Source organism: Centropristis striata, chromosome 3, assembly GCF_030273125.1.
Source record: "Centropristis striata isolate RG_2023a ecotype Rhode Island chromosome 3, C.striata_1.0, whole genome shotgun sequence".
Lineage (NCBI taxonomy): Eukaryota > Metazoa > Chordata > Actinopteri > Perciformes > Serranidae > Centropristis > Centropristis striata.
The window spans coordinates 17203916-17226368 of NC_081519.1; the positions used below are offsets into that span (position 1 = coordinate 17203916).

General features: G+C 40.2%; 1 protein-coding gene across 3 annotated transcripts in view; it reads left to right on the top strand.

The window, feature by feature from the left end:
- Positions 1-22231, top strand: part of LOC131968726 (chemokine-like protein TAFA-1) — a 139200-nt gene extending 116969 nt beyond the window's left edge. The window contains exons 4-6 of one of the 3 annotated variants that reach the window (XR_009394057.1): positions 12043-12167; positions 14797-14888; positions 20812-22230. Coding sequence is in view for 1 of the 3 variants with exons in the window: in XM_059329727.1 (XP_059185710.1) it covers positions 12043-12167; positions 20812-20829 (143 nt within the window). In the remaining 2 variants the exon portion in view is untranslated. Of the gene's footprint in view, positions 1-12042; positions 12168-14796; positions 14889-20811 lie in introns of all 3 variants that reach the window. The other 2 variants (XR_009394058.1, XM_059329727.1) reach the window with 2 other exon arrangements.
- The last annotated feature ends 222 nt before the right edge of the window (positions 22232-22453 follow it).

Here is a 22453-nt window from a genome sequence, read left to right on the forward strand (position 1 = left end):
GTCGGGCCCTTCGACTCCTCTTTTTGATAATTTTCACCTGCTTGGAAGTGAATCAGGCTGTTATTTATTAAACACCGAAACCACCACGGGATAAGGGCTGAAGGGCAGAGGATATAATTATGTGATTATTCATAAGAGCTCATCTGTAGTCGGAAGTGTCACGCTTTGCAAACACACCGTTTAATTAAAGGTTCTTATTTTGTAAGTGTGGAAATAAATCGACACGGGAAGAGGAGCACTCTGTTCAAGGGGTGTTGATGATCTAAGAAAGGTCTACCTGAAAGTTTCATGTGTTTGTCAACTGGGCCTTGCGGGCTGCCATTGTACTACGTGAGGGATTATAGACTTGTAGAGTCAGTGGTCTGTCCCCTCAGCAGTGCACCGGCCTGGCCCAGATGGAGCTTTCTCCCCAGGTCCCGGCGTTATTAATGTTCCATCGAGATGAGGAACGATGCCGCAGCCCCAGCTCATCTCGCCAACCCCCCCTGGGGGACACCTGCCGCCCCTGTACCATACACAGGTTATGTTCCCACAAAAAAATAAAAGAATATAAAGAATTGCCAGTGCTCTGATAGAACAAATCAAAAGTATATCTTCAGAGGTCATTTGGTTTGGACACACATCCAGAGCCTGGAGGAACGAACACTCCTTTATCTTTGGCCAAATTTGCAGGAACAGGCAGTCTCCCCGATGTGCTGTATTAGCGGTCATGAGCATCAAACTCCAACATCAAAGCACACAGTGAGGATCAGGCTCATTGTCGTGTGTTTACTACCTCGTGATTACCAGCCTCATGGGGTTATTGCAGTTGCTATTGGTAACTGGTTGTTATTAATATATGGGGATGTGACGACGGTTTGCGTTGGGAGGTGTCATGCTCAGTGGGGGTCTGCTGTCAGATTATCCCTGTAGTGGGAATTGATTATTAGCTTTGACAAGGAGAACTATGTCCCAGTTATGTCAGGGCCAACGAGGCTCTTAGTGAAGAACATCCCTTTTAACAAGTCAAACGCTCATATCTCTTTCCAGCCTCGCCGGGCCGATCACATGCACTCAGATTAGGCGCTCATCACTGCACCACTGCCTTTATCCCAGTGTATGAGACATGTAAGCCCTCAGCCACAGTATGGACAAACACACAAACAGGAAGACACACACACACACACACACACACACACACACACACACACACATATGCACTCATTTACCCAACACATGCATGCAGATCCCCTAATATGCACACATGCTACCACTTTGTGTTGTCATGTAGCTGCTGTAGCAGTAAACTCTTTCAACAAGAGATGCACGCAGATGCCCGCTCGCTGCTGATCACTGATGGGGAATGAACCCTTCTGTTTGGCTGCGGGCGCATATAGCCGAGCATGACAGGTTGTCATGGTACATTTGAGATACATCCAGGGGGGAGACACACATGGATGTTACTTGAGGGGAGGGACAAGAATTGCTGCAGTTTTTCCACATACATTACTGGTCAAACAGATGCAATCAGAATATGATCAGCATGCTGGATGCAAATCATGATACGGTGAATGTTAATAGGAAATTATGTACATCCGGTTTTCAAATGTTTTACATGTTAATCATTCGAAAGCACTTTTGGTTTTTGGACAATTCACATTTAAAATATTTGGAAACACAAGTTTTTCAAATGTGAAATATTCTGGCACACATGGTTTCATATCTGAATCATTTGAAGCCATGTGGTTTTTGGACAATTCACATGTTAAATATTTTAAATCACGTGTTTCATAAATTTCACGTGAAAATAGGGGGAAACCACATGGCTGATTTGAAACCATGTGTTTCAGTACATTTCACATGTGAAACATTCAGAGCCACAGTCAGTGTTTTTTGGACAATTAACATATGAAATTTTGAAACCATGTGGTTTCAGACATTTCCCATGAGAAATATATGAGGCACATGTGGGACATTTCACACATGAAACATTTGAAAGCATATGCGGTTTTCAGATATTTTACATGAAACATTCATAGGCACATGTGGTTTTAGACATTTCACACATGAAATATATCAAGCATGTGTTTTTTTAGACAATTCACATGCAAAATATTTGGAAGCACAAGTGGTTTTCAGACATTTCAAATGTGAAACATTCATAGACACATGGTATTTGAATGTTTCATGTGTGAATCATTTGAAACCATGTGATTTTGGAAATTTCAAATGTGAAATATCTAAAACCATGTGGTTCCAGAAAATTTCACACGTGAATGTTTGAAGTCATTTGATTTTCTGCTCGTTCACATGAGAAACATTTCAAAGCACATTGCTTTCATACATTTCACATGTGAAACTTTTGAAACTACATGGTTGTCAGACGGTTCATATGAGAAACATTTGGAAGCCCATGTGATTTTTGTGGTTTTCACTTGTGAAACATTTAAAGGGCATAGGATTTTTGGACATTTTTCAGGTGGGAAACTATGGATTTACAACGTTTCACATGTGAATCATTTGAAAGCTTGCATGGTTTTTGGACATTTCACATGTGTTCTCTTCATTAATGCATTTCTGACCTGCAAGAGTTTTTCAATACTGTACTTGTTTGCATAAGTCCAAACGGATGACGCCAGAGAACAGCCAGGCAAACATCTCACCCTCCTATTGTAAAACCCCTGCTCCCCACAGTTCGCCTCTCATATTGTTCTACAGCCCCCCTGCTACTGTATGCGGTTGGCGAGACGCAAATCTGCTGCAGATACTGCCTGAGGGGATGGACAGAAGGAGCACATTATACTGTACAATAGAAAACAATAACTCCTTTCTCTTACTGACAGATCCACACGCAGGCAGACATAAGGAGAGACTAACAAACAGTGAAATCCTCTTGGGTCAAAAAAGATGTTTTTGTCTTTGGAGAAGTTGAAGATAATGATTGTGAAGCAGGTTTTCTCCTCCATTTTGTCCCATCCCACTGAGCTCGCACAGCATTGACGATGTGATTAGACTCTCAACCTTTAACCTGCCAGGAGAGGATTCGACCCTCAGTTGGTCTCCCAAGTTTAGTTTGTTCCCTTCTTCTCTCACGCACTATTTTTTAAGCAACATTTTCTTTCTGCTCTCACTTCTGGAGTAACAAGTCTCGGCTGTGCTGAGAGAAGTAAAGAAACATAAGGTAGATCGATGTCAGCTGTGTGGGAGATACATTTCCGTAAATCGCTTTTGTACCTACATAAAAGAAAGGAAATAACCACACAACAGAACGAGTCATTGTTCCACCATTAATAGGCATGCACGTACACACCCACTCACACACAAAAACTCCACAGACACAAAGATACACACACTTATAGATGCTCACAATGCACTCAGACACACTCAAAAAGAAATCATAACATCAAATAATTTTGTTTGCAATGTTACTGTATATTCCACTTTTACCTGAATGAAACTGAGCTCATGCAGAGCAGAAAACCTTTTCTGCACCATTTCTAAGAATACATTTGAATTTTAAACAAAAACAATCAAATAAAAAACACTGGAGTTTTTCTTCAAGTCTGTTCAAGGGTTCTTGGGTGTCCATTACAAATTCAGGAATTCAGAAAAGCAGTGTGATTAAAAAGCCAAATTATATTTTCTGAATAGATAATCAAACCCCAGCTCTCTCTGAGAGAGGGCAAAGATTAATGCAGAATAATGACTCTCTAAAGCTGACCTCAAGGTTCAGGGGTCCACGTCTCAGTCCCGCTGTAATTACACACTTGCTTCATTTGCGTCATGCTCCTTTGACCCTTTCAATACTTTACCGCTGTTGCACAATGCTTGCACTTCTACCTCTGTCTCATTAAGAGGGAAATGTGTTTTTTTAATCAAGCAGTCCCTTGTAAGTCCTTTTGCTTACTTGCGTTAATTGTGTGAATGAATGATTGATTGATTGGTCATTTGTTTGGGTAATAACAAGGTAAACGAGGCATTTGTAGGTAGGAGCTTTTTGCAAGGAGAGATACATGACCTGAATGAGTCAGTGAAATAAAATAGTGAAACAGCTTGTTTGCTGTGATTTTGTGGGAAGCATCGATCCTGCATCCCTAAACTGTAAATTTAACCCAACAAAACGGCATGAGAATTTAAGACCTAATTACTTTCTGCTCCAGATCTTGGCTTAAGGCGACTGATTAAAGTGACTCACCAAAAAACAGACACTACGGCTGACATCATTGGAAAGCCGTCGTTTTTAGCTATGATTAATTTAAGTCCGCCCATTGCTGCGCGGGCCGCTCCGAGTTAGAAAACATTAACTATTCATTGAGCCCACGGACACGTATTCACATTTTGACACAGACAGAAATCAATTCACTTCCTCATCCGTCAAGGTGTTCAAACATTCTGCTACCTGGCAGGGACGTGTCAGCGAGTTCAATCCATCACAGTACGCGCTCACCGGCGATCTGACAGATGCACTTGTAAAAGGCCCATCGCTTCATGTTTTTCAATCAATTCAAGTCCCACTCTCGGTTGTTTGTCCATCACAGCTAAAGACTCCAGCCTTGCTACATGGCTAACATCTTGAATCAAACACTCTCTCAGTCCTTGTTTGCTGATTAGTCAAAGCCCATCTGTCATCTTTGACAGTGTACAGCAGCTACTTTATGGCAACATGCGAGGATCGTGTTAATTGGTGTTGGTGCTTTAAATCACATCGAAGGCTTTCAGCTTGTAAACAGATGGATCCCGAAATTAATAGTCGGCCCAGAAGGTGTAGTTGGGACAGTGGTCAATTGTGATTCCCCTCCTCCTCTTCTCCCTCCTCATGCACTCCACAGCAGACACAGAGGAGGAGTAAAGTTTGCTGATGTTGGAACAAAGGTTATACCCTCTATGCTGACGGTTGCACTGGGAGTAGTTAAAGTAAAATGACTGTTGGAGGTCAGTGGTCACCAGAGAGTGATGCATGGATCCTGGCCCAGAGATGGCTCTTCTCCAGTGGTCAAGGTCAGAGCCAGATGTCCTGCACAGCCACAGACATGAAGTGTGTTTAGGTTCGACAATCAGAACAGACATGTTAACAGTATGATCAACTTTTCCTTCATGGACCTGCCATATTCCACACAGACTGAATGAAATAAGTATTAAAGGCAAAGATCAAATTTGAACATGAATATTTATAAGACGTATTAAATAGTCACTGCTCATTTCTACTCTCCTTTTATTACAAGATGGGGAGCTGTCAAGGTATTAATTAGGGTTGTGCAAAGTGCACTTTTTAAAGATGGTGCATTATCCACATCATCTGTTCTGCACTGTGGAATAATATTAACAGTAGGCTGCGTCTTTTTTTTTTTACACAGACCTGCAGTCCTGCTCTAGTTTACAGTTTCTGGCTGGTGACATATTTTCTGCCTACCAGTGCAATTTGTCAAGATTCTGGTAATTCATCTTTGATCTTGTTGGCAGAAGATGAGGAGGTAGCGCTCTCTGTGGTTGGATACAAACATTTTATTTAGAGTCAAAAAGGCTGCTCAGAGAGAAAATTTAGTTTTTTTATTTCACCATGTTTTTGTACTTTCCCATGTTTTTGTGTGTACTTGACTAATTGGGACAACACTTTTTAAAATTGCTCTAGAATTGAGCAAGAGCGCTGCAGCCGGCTGTACGAGCGAGCGCTGTATGTGCTTGTTTTTGTCACTTACAGAAACAAATTGTCATCGTAAGGGACTGACAATATAATAGAAGGAGGGAAAAAAGCCTCGTTCTAAAATCTCATGAGAGGTGACTTGTTGCTGGAAGGTGTGAGAGTTTGAGAGAGGAGTGTGGGCAAGAAATCTCTTTCTTGCATATCATAATTTAATTCAATAACACCTTGTTATTAGCACTCATCTCTTAGCAACCAAACTGAGATCTTGAGCTATAGGCTTGAATAAAAATCACAGACATTAAAACACTGCTAATAACATACTGCTAACAACATACTACACTGTATATGATTTACACTGACATATTTTAATGGCTAAAACAAACCACAAAACCATGTTACCAGTCAAAGCAAACAGTAACGATTAATTATCCAGGTTGAGAAAGGACTAATTCTGAAACACCAATTTAATATTGGTCTTCATAGCAATAAATAATGAAGACAAAAAATAATAATATGAAAAACCTTCCAGGCCTATGTAATGCTGCTGTTTCCTAGACCCCTCCTTGTATAAATGATCAATGTGCACACATTTCAGGGCTCAGAGGATGAGGTGAATCCACTTCTGTGGAACACAGTAAATAATATTCAACTTTTCACGCAAAGCAGCTCTCATGTTTCAGCAGCTCATGTGAGGCACTCTTTTCTCTCTCTTCCTGCTTTCTCTCTGGTTTTATTTAAAAGAATTGATTTTTGCTTTGCAGGTATTACTTTACCATTTTCAATTTCAAGTGGATTCTGCATTCACATTGTTGAATATAAATCCTCCTCGGTTGGTGGTATAATGAAAAACAACTTCTCCATTCCCCCCCTCTGTAGCGAGAAGACGAGGCTAAACAGAGTGGCGGTGTCGCGGCACATCATCGTCACTCAGTGGAACTGATTAAACACATTTCCTCAAGCCCAGTCATAATTTGCCACTTAACAAGGACTTCCTGCATAGTTATGGTGTCGCACCTAAACCACAGCTGAATGTAAACATGTTTAATGATGTGAAACGCATATTTAGCCCATGGTTGAAGACTACAGGAGGCAAAAAAGTAAGAAGGAAGCAGCACAGTAGATGATGGAACAACATGTGGTAATTAGTGAATAAGGTAAACAGCCAAGGGGGGAGCCAAAGGGCAGGTTCACAGCCTGTTAGTGGATGCTCTCATTCTGGCGTGGAGTATCCTCAGGACTCATGGAGGGGAAAGTGAGGGAGGAAATGCAGCAAGTTCACTGAGCAGCAGTGGGGTGTTACTCTGTGCCCAGTCTGGTGTGTGCGCGTTTGTGTGTGGAGCACACTCTGTGCTGTGAGGGACTGCACTTTAACCGTCTTCTTTCATCAGTTGGAGACGGCATGTTGCTCATACTCACAATTGATTGGTGGTTGGCCTGTAACCTTGGCAACACAGGCTGGAGGGGAAAAATATTTTTCCAAATGGTTCAAAAAATGGGTTCGGAAAATGCAATGATACTGGTTTAAGCCGCTGCGTTCACCCAGTCGTTTGACCTTCATATCCTCTTTATGTCAACATGATAAAAGGACATTTTAAGAAAACATGAAATGCTGAAGAATTATGATGTAGGAAATGATGACTTATCATCCAATCAAACTGTCAAATTAGGCAGCAATGATCAAAGATTAGTAAATATTCTGCTGCTACATTGCTTATTTCTTACCTCAGATGTTTCCAGAATCACATTTTAGTGAGCTATTTTAGCTGTTGAATGAGCCCAGGGTGGGGTGGGTTGTCTTGGTTTTGGCTCCACTGTTTCCAACATCATGGCCGGGTCACAAATTTTCTCATTTTACAGTTAAACAGTACATTAAAATATGTTTCTGAAAACATCTGAACCGAGAAATAGTCAAGGCAGAAACAGAATCTTGATTTATGTGATCAGTGCTGCCTAGTTTTACAGTTTGACTACAGTTCATGAGCAGTCATTGACATGATTGACAGCTGTGTTCCAGACTGCTCGGCTCTGATTGGTCGTGTAATTTCTAGGGTATAAGCTCAAGGAGGAGGCAGAGAAACATGTTTTTTTTTTCACAGATTATTGGTCCCGTATGTTAATATCAGGACATTGGGACAATTCCAACAAAATCAACATATTATATATTATTATTATTATTATTATTATTATATATAATATTAAGGTGATATGATTCAGAACTTCACTTTCAAAAAATGGCTTTAAATGGTTTGCTATGATTTTATTATTAAGAGAGATTCGTAAAGAAAGACATCTGGATTTAACAGAAAGAATAAAACACTAAAAAAATTATATTAACCCGTTGATGACCCAAGTATGTTCCAAACACCCACAAAATGTAATGGTGAATTTCTTATTTAAATGCTCATAAATTATCAGCAATCATATAAAAGCTGATTAAAATACATTGTTATTTTTCCATACCAAAGGACAGAGACTGTGAATGTGAGAAACCAATGATAGTAAAAATGCCAATGAATAGTAATAAATAGTCTTAGGAAACCTTGGTTTAAATATTTCACGTTTGGTTAATTCTTCTTAATTAATAACTTGATGGTTTTAAACACATACATATATATGTTGTATTACTACAAACATTTTTTTAAATTTAATTTCATTATCCCCAGAAAAAGTATGCTCAAAGTTTTGTTGTGTATTCTTCGACATAATCTCTAGGATGCATTATAAGATGATTGTGTCAATCGAGGTCAAAAGCAAACATAATCAGAGCAATATATTTCTTATTCACAGCCATATTTCCTCATTTCATTTCTGGTCACATTCAGTTTTTTGTTGTTGTTTTTTTTAATCCTGAATAAAAGCTATATAACTTTCATCTGATTTTTTGTAATATAACATCTAATATGTAAATAGTTTAGACACAAATTATGTATTTTAACAATAATTTTAAATAGATTAAAAATATGCCTTAAGATTACTCCTTGCAATTATTTAGACATCCAAGAGAAAGTCCATGGGAAGGAACTGTGTTGATCTGAATGGGTTAAATGTGTATAGATGTTCATTTCAATTACATTACAAGTATATGGATGTGGAAAAGAGGGAAGCGCATTTCCTCAAGTGATTAATTAAACATATGGACGTTATATTACATTCTACACAAAGAGGAATTTGTCTGGGATGGCTCAAGTATCCTGAAAGATAGATTTTGCTTTCATCTAACACCTGTACCACATTTTCATATCATTTTTATGAGAAACACGCTTACATGCATAAACACATACTGCAATGTATACCCAGGGACATATGTAGAAAAAGAGGAAAGGAGGGAGGGAGATCTTGATGAGAAGATAAGAACATATTTGTTTTTGTCGGATAGCTGGAGGAAGGATTCAGTCGATGTTAATGAGAGGTAATTAGTTTTGATTAAAAATTAGATTGCTCCCCTACATGCAATGTAGCTATATCAAAACAAAATAATGATTAATTTCTGTTGGTATAAGACATTATTGTCGACAGCAAATGTACCCATGCAGCAACGAAACAATTGCTCTGAGGCCGAAGAGGAGGAAAAACATCCATTTAGAGACTTGGCACGGTGTTCCTCAGGAGTTGCTCATAATATAGTGTGTGGGTGCTTGGGTATGTGCGAACATATACGAGCGTGCCTGTGTGGAATATGTACACAAAATGTGTTGGCGTGGGAGGTTTCAGCATCCGATCAACTTTTTCTGATGATTCTGCCTATATGTTCAACTCTGCTTACTCTTTTTGTTTATAATTGTATATTTTACTTTTAATGCTCATTCAAAGTTTAATTGTGCCCCATGTCTTTGTTTTTTGGGGGGGGGGTTTTTATCGACTGACTTTGCTACTTTTTTCCTGCCATTAATTTTTTGTTAGAATTGTCATTTTAAGTATATTTGTACAAGCATCTGTGTGTGAATATAGTGTTGTGAACAAGTGTTTGCTCTCTTTCTGATCTTTTCTATTTTTGCATATTTGTCTCACTAAATTGTTTCAGAGCTTTGCACAAAATTGAATATGAGACAAAGACAACCTAACTAAACAGGAAATACAGTTTTTAAATGTTCAATTCGAATTTATTGAAAGAAAAAAAGTTCTCCAACAGGTACTGTATATCACCCGTGGAAAAAGTAAACTAAACATTATAAGAATATTGTTGTTTCACCTTTAGCAGCGACAACTGCAGTCAAACGTTTCTAATAACTGGAGATCAGTTTCTCACATCACTCTGGAGGAAATTGTTCAACTCTTCTCTGCAGAAAGCAGTCACATTCAGAGGTTTCAGGCATGAACTACCTGTTGGATTTAAGCATGGACTTCCCTTGCGCTGCATCTGGAATTTTGCAATTTCACAAGATTACACGAGAATCGATCGATCGGTCAGTTAGGATTGTTTTCCTTCTGATTAACACAGTGGATTTGAGCTTCAGATCACAACTTGATGACGTTCGATGGTCTCCCTCAGAGTTTTCTGGTAGAGAGTAAATTCATGTTTCTGTCAACTATGGCAAGTCACACAGGTCCTGAAGCTGCAAACCATCCCCACACCATCACTGTGAGAGACGGCTGGTTTCATGTTCTAATCGTGGAATGCAGTGTTAGCTTCACACACTGTTATCAACCCATCGAATGTTCGTGATCATTTGTTATCAGTCCATACATCTGGGTCGGAAGGGCCTGCTCCACCATCTACATATACAGAAGGTTGTTATCGCACAATTAAATGGCCAGTTGCAGTTCTGTTTTGCTAAAACTACATTTTAAGTTAACTGCTGATTTCCACCGGACGCGTTACAGCAGCAGCACGTCTCCACAGCGTTTTTGCTGCGTCTGTCAATTCACACCGGGCGCGTTACAGCAGCAGCACGTCAGCTTAGCGAGCCGGCCGTATACACGCGAGATAACGAGATCACGCAATAATCCTGACCATACGGGAGACCGCAAGATCCCGTGATAAACTTTAAACTCTATTTATATATATGTTATATGGATAAACTGTGTGTATAAAGTAAACAACAACAACAAAAACCAACTTACTTTGCTTCTCTGAGGTGAAAGATATGTTGATCTGACCATCTATCCTTATAAAAACAATATGTTATGTCATAAATGATCGTATGATGTTCCACTTCAACAATCAGTCTCTTGTCTTCCGTGTCGCCGATCCTCTGAGACCCTTTGATTGATTGATTGCCGATCTGGTGCCCCGGTCATAACATAATGTTGATGTGAAGTAGTTTTAGGCTGCATGAACTGCGTATTGTGTTTTATTTTGAAAGGGGCGGAAGTGTTTTACGCTGATTCTGAGTCGGACTTCCTGTCTGGTGCGATCTGCTCTGTTGAGATTCACACGATTTGGCAGCGTCTCGTGGAGAAATAGAAGTCCTACCTAATGCTCGCGTAGAGACGCTGACGCGACGCTGCAGTAACGTTACGCTACGCGCCCGATGGAAATGCTCTCATTGATTAGAGTGTTACCTATTTGCAACGTCATACGCGACGCTGACGTTACGCTGCAGTAACGCGCCCGGTGGAAATCAGGCTTTAGTTTAGGAAAAAAAGCTACTGCATGGTCAGGTTTAGTAATAAAAGATCATTTGTTTGGAATAAATACACTACGTTGCTCAATATGTGCATGTCGGGACACTGACATGATAAAGAAATGATATATATGAATATATAAAGTTATTTTTCGTTTTCCACTTTTAGTTTGACACAGGATTTGAATGCGGGTCTCCTGGGTGTAAGTCCTGTGTTTAACAGGACCCATGTCTTTCAAAAAGTTTCACTTTTGGCTCATACGTCGACAGAACGTTATCCCAAAAAACATTGGGATCATCCCTGTGTGTTTTGGCAAATGTGAAATGGTTGTTTCACTGGAGTTTTCTGAGCCTTAGAAATGGCTTTGAAATGCTTTCCAGATTGATATATTGACTTTTTATTCTCCTCTCTTCTGGAACTCCTTTTGATCGTGGCATACTGTGCTTCTTGTTGAGACCTTTTACATTTTTCACATTGGTAGAAAGCTTCTGTTCAAGTGATGTTTAAATAGATTATCAAGCCTGATTGTGTCTAATTGAAACCAGTTCAATTCTGCTTGGTCCACTGATTGAATGAGTAACAATGGGGACAATTACTTTTTCACAGGGAAAGTCAGTGGTGGATTATTTATTTTCTTCAATAAATTAAATTTAAAAACTAAAACACAGGTTGTCTTTGTCTACAATTTTGTTTGAATATCCGAACCAGTTTAGTGTGACAAATGTGCAAAAAAAAGGAAATTAGGAAGGAGGCAAATACTTTTCTCACTGCATTGTATATACATAAAGGCGTGTATACACAGGTGTCGTGTGATAAATTAACCTGTTCTGTTTCATGTCTGTGCTCACCTTCCCCAGCGTCCATTGTAATTGGGAAATGGTGGTGTGAGATGGAACCATGTCTGGAGGGAGAAGAGTGTAAGACTCTGCCTGACAACTCTGGATGGATGTGCTCCTCTGGGAACAAAATCAAGACTACAAGAGTGAGACCTCACACACACTTATGCATCTACCTGCATGCACAGATACACACGTACATGTACAATACATGGATAGTATGCCTGTTCTGTATGTCCTGCACATTTAAAGGTGCAATTTGTAATTACTGGCCACATGCTCCGAAAAACAGGGGGCATTATTTCACATTGTGTGAATAATGCATGATTAACTATTGTATTATTCAGTGGTGGAAAAAATATTCAGATTCCTTACTGAAGTAAAAGTACTCATACCAAACTGTGAAATGACTCCACTACAAGTAAAAGGCCTTTATTCAAAACTTAATAAAGTAAAAGTACAAAAGCATCAGCATCAAAATGTACTGAAATTATCATAAGGTATAAATGGCCCCACTCAAATGGTTATGCATATTCCAAATATATTATTATTATTATTATTTTATTATTTATGCATTTACGTAAGAAGTGTTTTAGTTTTCTTAAGGTAGGGCTCATTTTAATTACTTAATATACTGTTATATTGTTTAATTTTAAAACATGTCTGATCACTTTAAATCTAAAGTAGAAGTATAAAGTTACATAAAAAATGGAAATGCTCAAGTAAATTACAAGTACCTCAAAATTGTATTTAAGTACAGTACATGAGTACATTTACTTACATTCCACCACTGGTATTATTGCAACAATCACATTTTTCAAGATTGTGTACAGTTAGACATGCAATAAATCTGCAATTTCCTCAAAAATTCTCAGCAGAGTGCACAGAGAGCAACAGGGCTATTGTCAATATGGCCGGCTAGCTCCATGGCTAAGCTAAGTCGGGAATGTTTTCATGAAGCCTGATTTCTGATATCACCATAACGCAGCAATGCGGTGCTTCGGTGGTTAGTAATTCACAGGCTCATGTTGTCCAGCTTGTTAACGGGTGGTGGTGAAAATAATCCTGGTTACTGCATGTTTATGTGAACTGCTCTTACGCTAGCCTAGCTCGCCGGCTTAGCTTCTGCTTCCTCTCACTCTGCCACCCAGACCTGTGGGTAATCTCCACCAAGATGGAGCTAAACACTCCAGGGACTTAAACATTGCAACTGTCTTTTGATTTCAGAATCTCAGTTTTTTGTATAACATAAGGGATTCATTTTAGTTTTAGGTGTAAACTAAAGTTGCTAACATCAGTACAACTAACAATGTAGCTGCATCGACTTCTTCATTCCTGAGGACAAACTGGATGCTATATAGACCCACTATTGCCTCTTGAGGCACCAGTGGTATTACAAGATAAAATGGGCCGTGGCTAGCTGGTTAGCATGCTAATTTCAGCAGATATCTCTGCAACAAAATACATAGATGTCTTTGACATAACGCCAACATCCGCTTTATAAAGGTTGTTAATTCATACAGTTTTATATAATTTATAAAATCTGGCCAAATTTTACACATTGCACCTTTAACCCAGGCATTTCACACATATTCACATGTACACAGCAGCACACATTTTCACACAGTATATCAGACAGACAGATTTGTACTTTACTAGTCAACCTCCCTACTTGGAATTGGAATTAGGAAATCACTTGAATTAACAAGAAAATTGAATGCTTTGATCAAATGCTTTGATTTAATGCTTTAACAAAGCTTTTCTGCCAACTGCCTACTTAATTTTTAATTAATCATCTGTCATTTAACAGTCAAACATGCACAGTGTCAGACCTTTGGGTAAAAAGGATGTGTCACACACTGTATAGAGAATACTCAGAAAGCACAGCACATCTGTGCCCTCTGTATAACAGGGTGGACTCTGTTCGGTGTAAGCAACCTATCTGAGGGCCCATAGTAGTAAAGAACAAACATAAAGCAGGCAGTAAACAAACAGGTGGGCTCTGCCTCAGGCCACACTCCTCTCAGAGATAAAGTTAACTGCCACTCTGCTTCTCCACTGCCTTTCGGCTCTGTAAACTGACTCTGAATACGGCATGCAAAAATAATGAAGGGAGTTAAGTCCTCGAAGCCAGCAGTCCAGCACTCTGTGACAGGTTGATCACCCGATTTGTATTCATTTAATTGACTCGCCACCCCCCCACCTGCTCGCGATCAGCAAACCCCGTCTTCTCTTAGTGCTTGGTGACAATGACTTTGAATAGAAGCAGAGACTAATGTGATGGTACAGAAAGAGGGAACAGCCAGTGAAGGTTAGACCACACGGGGCTTCCCAAGGTTGTTCTGCAGATTTATACGTCAGCAGATAAACATTAAGCTTTCACTGGACCCCATTCACAGCCACCACAGGCCCAAAATTTTCAGAAAGAAGTTGATCGAATGGGGTCTTGCCGTCCTGCCAAGGTAAGGTGTAGTGTTTGGTTCACTCTAAAGAATGCATCTCTAATTCTCAATTCAGTCCTTTGCACAATTTGAAATAAATAATTATGATTGTCTTTATATATCAGATTCTTTTTTTATTTGGTAAGATACATTGATGAATATTGTACATTTCTGCACACAAATGGAGGAGGAGCATTAATACACATATATATAGTAAAATGGCTTTGCTCTATTATTAATAAAACCTTAAGAGAAGAGGGCCAAAAGGTCAGGCCGGAAGCTGCTTTTCTACCCAATATACACGTGTCCTTTTTTCTTGACCCTCTCTTTGCAGAACACCCAGCCATACTCCCCTTTTTAGCTTCCGGAAGCAAAATGCAGAGGATGGGTCAACAGAAATTGAGCTGCATTCTTGCTTCTGTAAAGGTTAGTCTTTTTCTCAAGCTGTTCTTTGTTTTTGTTTTCCCCCCTCTCCCTCTCACATCACTGTAATGCACTTGAGTGTCAGGCGGTAGGGAGTGGGACCAACTCATGTTCAATGACTTCTCATTAATCCAAATACTCAGTGCGAAATAATCAAGTGTGTGTTTACATGCTGTGCATGATTAGGCAGGCGTGACACAAATACTCAACGCACCGCCACCCACTGTAAATATTTATCACTCAGCACAGGCAGCGCACGCATAAATAAAAAGTATTTTCATATAAACGGTGGCTAAAAGACATATATGTAGATGGGGGGCATGTACTGTATCAGCACACACATGGAGTACTGTAAAAACACACACAGTCAGATACACCTCTTAGTAAAAACCTTCTGTCGATGAATAGTGTAATGGCAGGATCAGTCGTACTTCCTTTCACTGCCTCCTTTGTTCCATGTCCTGTTTTTGCTATCGGCCGCTGTGTGGGCTTGATTACAGTGCCTTACACCGCTCTGCCAATCCCATTAGTCACTAATCTGTGACATGCTACTTGCTCCTCTCTGTGTGTCCTCATAGTTGTGTATGAACCCATGTGTCTGATGTGTTTGATATGTCTGTGTTTGTGCGTGTACCCTCACGTGTGTGTGTGTGACACCCCCGGGCAGGCCTCTTCCCTTTTCCGTTGTGTGGCTTCTTATCAGAGGCCACTTGATATCCTGATCCCCCCTCTGAGGGTCTCGTTGAAGCAGCTATCAGCATACAGCATAGCCCACAGGCTACATGAAAGGCCTTTTATCCTGCACTCTGCTCTCTTTTTTAATCAACATTCCTCATTCACCTGCCTCTCAGGCCAAATTGCCTCATTTGTATTTGTTCCGTCACAAGCCAGCAAGCTCCAGCGTTTTTTGTTTGTTTGTTTGTTTTTTTTATTCTCAGCCATTTTTATTTCACCTGCAGGTTTCATTTTGCTCTGAAAAGTGTCAGTGAAGCACAATAAGGCAGGCACACGCGCACATGTTCAACAGCGAACAGATCTCATCGCCATCTTTCATAACAAATTGGCATGAAAAGTAAGAAGCCAAAGCAAAGCCCGTGCCTGACACCCATGTTTCTTCTTTTCCTTTCTTTATGTCTTTCAGAGAGGGAGCCCTTCATTGCCTGTTTTGTAGCAGCAGACAAGGCAGGCCCTTTTGTTTGTGGAAGTCACAGTGAGAGGGAGGCTGGGGGAGCAACCTTCCAAAAAAAAAGCCCTCGCCCACCATAGATCTGCATTACCCTGCTCCACGCTAAATAGATCAATTCATACCTGCTTGCTCCAAACAATTATACACCTTTAGGAGAGACAGGCAGAATGAGCGGGGCTGTAATGAAAACATCTTTTCTCCCATTCATTCTTCTCCCCTGCTTTTGATGGTAGTGAGGAGAATTATGTTCATTTGATAACTTCACTGTTAGTGTGCTGGATTGAATATGAATTTGTCATCAAGGCAGGAATGTCATACATACGTAATACAACCCTCATCAGACATTCTATCAAATTTAATGGCTTTTTTATAAGTTATTTCGCACTACAACACGTAGAGTAGTTGTTTTAACTGCATAAGGCCACAGCAATCTTACTATTGAATATGCAATTGTTCAGATAAGTGAGTGCTCAAGTGGATATGACACCATCTTTTCACACTGTGTGCCATTCAACTAGCACAACATGATTAAGTTGCTGTTCAGAGACCCACATGTCCCTTATTAAAAAAAGCAGAGGGCGCTTTTTCAAGCAAAATAACACACTGTGACAGGATGTAGCCCATCTGTGAGACAGTTTCAGAGCAAAAGTGACCTGCCAGCAGACGCATCACCATCTAATTTGTCATATCGGGAGACCACACTCTGCGGTTGATCAAAATGAACTCCAAGCGGCCATGCCACATACAGTTCACTGGGAAATCATCTGTTCCATCACTGTGCTTGACAACACCTCTCCTCCTCCTTCAGTCCTGTATAATATCATCAAAATAAACAAACTGCACAGAGTGTGATGTTTGATATAAATAATAAAACATTTTTTAAATAAGAATGATGTAATGAGCGGACAGATGCCATGAATGGCCAACCTTGTGGTATTTATACAGGTTTAAGGGGAGGAGGAGTGCTTCTGATTAATTTATACCCATTTTTTTTTTTTCCATTGTCAATGTCACATTAAATGGATCTTGATGTATTCTGTTGTCTGGAGTCTTCTGTTTTTAGAGGGTGCTCTTTAGCGCTGTTTGAAGAGGTTTCTCAGCTGGAATGATTGATTTGTTCAGCACTAAACAAGAAAGGGGGAAAGGGTAGGCTATGTTTGCACTAAATTCCTTTGCTAAGGCAATTGTCCTTGGCTCCTTTTACTAACTGAAGTCTGAGTAAATTGCAATTTAATGCAGCCAGAAAATTAGAATGCAGACTGCTATAGTTGCCAGCAAAGATGGGAGAGGCAGGAAATCCTTGAGCAATCCGCTGCTACCTGCTGCACCGTTCATTTGAAGAGACAGAGGACAAAAAAGAACAGAGGACAGTTTTTAGTCACACACACACATTCATGTGGGTTAAAATGACAACATTTGCATACAACCCCTGTTCTCCCACTAACAAACCTCTGGTGGATTGTGTCTTAAATAGAGAGTGAGTGGTAATGTGTAACCTGTTACTGCTCTTGTTCTGACAGAGGTCATTGCCTGCTCCGACATCGTCGTCGTACAGTAGATGATAAAGATGCAAATGCTGGACAGATGAGCCCAGAGGATTACTGTGTTTAAGGATCATGGGGAGAAAAGGACTCAAATCTGTACAGAGAAAGACATTGTGACAAGACCTGGAGGTGAAATTATTATGTTAAATCTCAGGCTGTGAAGCTATTTAGAGCCCACAGAGGAACAGCTGCCTTGCAACTACCTAAAAAGGCACGATGTAGTCAGCGAGGGACAATACATCAGTTCTGCTAAGTGTTCTCTTAACATGGAGCTGTGGGACAATTCATTTTGACATCTGTCTTAACAAGTCACTTAGTCTTAAAAATGTATAAATAAATAAAAAAAAATGTATATATGCTTTTTTTGGAAGACTAAATAACTTGTAGTAGTATGATGCTTCAATTGTTTTCAGAAATTTCTAGCTTCTAGCTTTGGAATCCTCAAACAAGATAGACCTGTAAAGTGCTCAGCTCATCCCCTTGCAAAACCTGTGCAATCATGTGAATGTGTTATTTTAATAGCGGGAAATGTTGAGAAAGTACTCATCTGCATCTGTATCTGCAGCAAAATGAAAATGGTAATGGACAATTAGAGGACACATTTTTAATTCAAGTAAGTGCAAAGGTTCTTGGTAAAATAGTAACATTACTGGATCTGAGCCAGAAATAATAGCTGTTCCTTTGACCTAACTTTACTCCTTTATAAAGACATCAAATATCTGAAATAGCAGTGTATCAATGTTCCCAGGGGCCTGTGTTCCCCAGTTCAATATTTTGTGAACACACATTAACCCTCCTGCTTGGGTGAAATTTGATCCGTTGCAAGTGAAAATATTTAATAAATATTAACCAATTAACCCAAACCTCTTTCCTAATCCTTAAAACCTGGGCCTGTGCAATTCCATTACTCTCAGAATAATTATTACAGGCCCCTAGCCTAATTCTAACGCTTCTGACCACAGAGCTGGGGAACATCTTTTATTTATAACATAGGAGATCACAAATGTAGAACCGGAAATCATATGTGCCATTATGTGCCATGTAAATCTGGGGAACAGTGGACCTTGATAACATAGGGCCCTTGAAGAGCATTTATGTTGAACTATAGAATATATGACTCTGGAAACCTGGGAGAACTTATATGTAGAACTGTCGAACATATTATGACCCAGGTAGCAGAGGACCCTTTGTCTGTTCCCCTTATGTGCCATATAAATCTGGGGAACATAGAACCAGAAGCCATGGACCCCAGGAACATAAAACCCTTGGAGAACATGGGGAAAGCATATATGTAAAAATGTGGAACAGGAAATCATGGTAACACCTGGGAGAACACATGTATAAATGTAGAAGACATGACCCATGCAATGGAGGATTCTTTGTCATGTTCCCATTATGTGCCATATAAATGTGGGGAATGTAGAACCCTGGAAACATAGAATCCTAGGACAGCACATTTTGGTTAGAACTGGGGAACATAGAAACCCAGGAAAGGCCATATTGAACTATATAACCTATGACCCTGGGAACAAAGGATCCTCTGTAATGTTCCTTGTATGCACCATATAAATCTGGGGAACATAGAACCCGGGGGACATGGACCCCAGGTACATAAAACCCTGGGAGCTTAGGACACCGGGAACATAGAACATGGGGAAAGCACAGAACTGGGGAATATCAGATCCTGTGAACAAAGGACGCTTTAATGCGCCACATAAACCTGGGGAACATAGAACCCTGGGAACATTGGGAGAGCACTTATCTAAGAAACATGGGACCCAAAAAAGGAATGACCCCTTTGAAATACTTTTTTTATTATATTAAAAAAGTGTGACTTAAGTTGGTTTCCATTAAAAAATGGAAAATCAAGTGCTTTCCATGAGCAAACAAAACAGGTTTATGACCTAATTGACTTGCTTACATTAAGACCTTTTGTAGTATAAGGAATTATTCTGTCAAACCAAACACTATGCACAACATTACTGCTCTACATTATGTTTCCAGATCAACACTGATGCTAAATTAAACCCAAATTAAAATGTCTGAGAGCCTCCTGCTTCTCTGATTGTTCTCTGAAGCATCATTTGAAAATAACACACAACACAATAGATGGATACAGGTGTCCATAATTCTTCCCACAGCAAATGGTCAATAAAATCAGTTGGCTCTCCTGCCAGCATGTCGAACATATTGGAGCTCTGGGATTTTCTATGTTCTCCAGCTCACAGAGTCCCAGGCAGCACCCATCATAATCAAATCCACACACCTGGCTACCACCTGCCAAGCCTGCTGGAAATGTCATGGCTGTATTTCTTACTTGAACAGGATTATGGGATTTCTAATTGGCCCCACAGTGTGCAGCGAACTCCAGAATTCTTCACTTTATAATCTTAAAGCAGTAAAATCACAGGAAAATGGAAGTGAGGTAAAGAAATCTGCTGGAAACATGTACATGCTTCTGCTGCATAGACGGTCACAAAAGGGCAAGGAACTAGTCTGTTATAGACATCATGCACACAGTTTTTTTTATTGAGCTTCTGGTTGAGCAGGATGCTGAAAAGCAGAACATTCAATAGCTGTCTCAAGGTTGCACAAAGTACCATTGAAATGTGTCCAGGTCTGAAAACTGAGGCTGAATAACAGTCCCTGAACCAGAGTCACAGAGAGGCCGCTGAGACTCACACAGCAGGAGCTCTGATCACATTTAGCAAAGCCAAAGTCATTTTATCAGGTTGGAGGAAAATCCTTTCGCTGTGATTGGCCGGCTCGGTTTGAAGGTGCAAACGTCAGAGGTTGATAGGGGGACGAGTTGGGGGGTGGAATGTGTCTGAAATGGTTTGAGATAAAGTAAAAAAATATCAATTTGTGAATCAGACATACACAGCATGGAAACACACCTGGGTTTTTTCGCACAAAAAGCTTTCCTGAAATATCCCAGAAAACCTATAAACGCCAAAAACACCTCCATTTTCGACGCTGTTTCCACAAGTATAAGCTGTCTGTTTTTAGCAGCAGGAACCAGAAGGTGAGACTCGGCTGTACAAAGCCTCCACAGTTCAAAAGACTCCCCCCTTGTTTTTGAAACACGCGAACGGAGCAATTCCTCTGGGCCTAATCCTCGCACACTTGTATGCCTTTGTTCTATCTAAGTGTATGTGTGTTTTCTCTCCTCTCCTCTTCCTCCTCTGTGTTGCAGATTCATCCCAGGACCTAACAGCGAGCTCCCATTGCAGGGCTGCGTGCCAGGCTCTTCCCTTCATCTACCCTTTCTCTTCCCACCGAACGGACTAAAACTATTACATCCGCGGCTACTGACTGGATTACCTGGGACCACAGAAAGGATATCCACCCAGATAAAACAGCTTTGCTCGGGTGGTGCCAAGGATTTGAAACCAGACTAATCCCCTGTTTGATCAATGAGCCCCATGTTGGTGACTCTCCTCTTCCACACAGCTGTGGCCAGTTTCCGACCTACTCTCTCTCTGTTACCCTCACTCTGTCTCCCCCTCGAAAACTGAAACAGCTTAGCAGGGGTTATTTAGAGGTTGTTAAAACATTATTTGAAGATGTTCGCCCCTGGCTGAAGGTAAACCGGTTTAGATACTTACATGGACCTGAACATTGGATCAGCAGAACTGAGGGCAAAAGGAGGGAAATTACCTTGATATCCTTTTATTTCTGTGTGGAAGTATTTGACTCGCTACCCCAGCAGGACGCTGTGACAACACTGAAGAGGTTTGGTTGCTGGATTTTGAGTAACGGGAGACTACGAGCAGCCTATAATGAGTTAATGAAGAATCTTTGAGAGGCTTAGGGTCCTCATGGCCTCACCTTCATCCTTCACGATGGACCTTTTGACTTTTATTCGTGGGCATGCCCGATGTAAATTCATGAGCACTTCTTTTTCTTTGTATGTAAGATAATTTGTGTATATATACATATATAAATACATCACATATAAGATGACAGATCCAAGAAGCTGAAAAATATATTTAAGACTCTATTAGGAGCCCCATGGTGGAGTATTGATCAGCCACTGAATATAAGAAACATGTTGTCCCAATACGGTGTGTATAGGACTGCTTTGCAGTATATGCTTGCTTTGGAAAAAGCCACAACAGAGTCATAAAAATAAGTATCGGTCACTTTTGTCCTTCAGCAATGTTGTTGGTTCAGCCCGAAAATGCTTGTAGTTTCTGTAAAGATGAGGAAAACACTGTATAGAACTGCCTCACAAAAGAAAGCAGCACTAACAACAACCCCCGAGCTTTCCACTCAGATACAGTAGGGACATAGTACAGCGGCGGCAAAACTTGGACCATTATCGGACAGTTAGTGTCCATTTCTGCTGTGGAGAGTGGTCATGGGCGACTGCTTGACTGTTTGTCGTGTAGAGCTCCCTCTCACACACCACCAGAGAGATGATTTATTCAAAATGACAGTGAGAAAGTATTAGTCACAATGGAGAAACATACCCCAGTAGATATAAGTACATTACAGGACAGCCTTATGGGAAATAAAAATGGTTTTCTATACTGATATGCTGTCTCCCATTCCTTCATATGGTAACAGAAATTTTGAAAAATATTCCTCTTATGACAATTTGATATGTTGTAATATGTGGGACAATCTTGTCAGAGTTTCATTTATATGATATGTTAACATTGTGAACAGAGTTTCTGCTTGAGTAAACAAGCAATCAACAACAGCACGAAGCGAGTGTGAGAATGACTTACAGGCACACACATGCAGTAAACACACAAACAAATCTGTGATGCTTCATTTATACAATTCCCTTTGTGGCACATAGGATTTATCACAACAGCACATTCAATTCA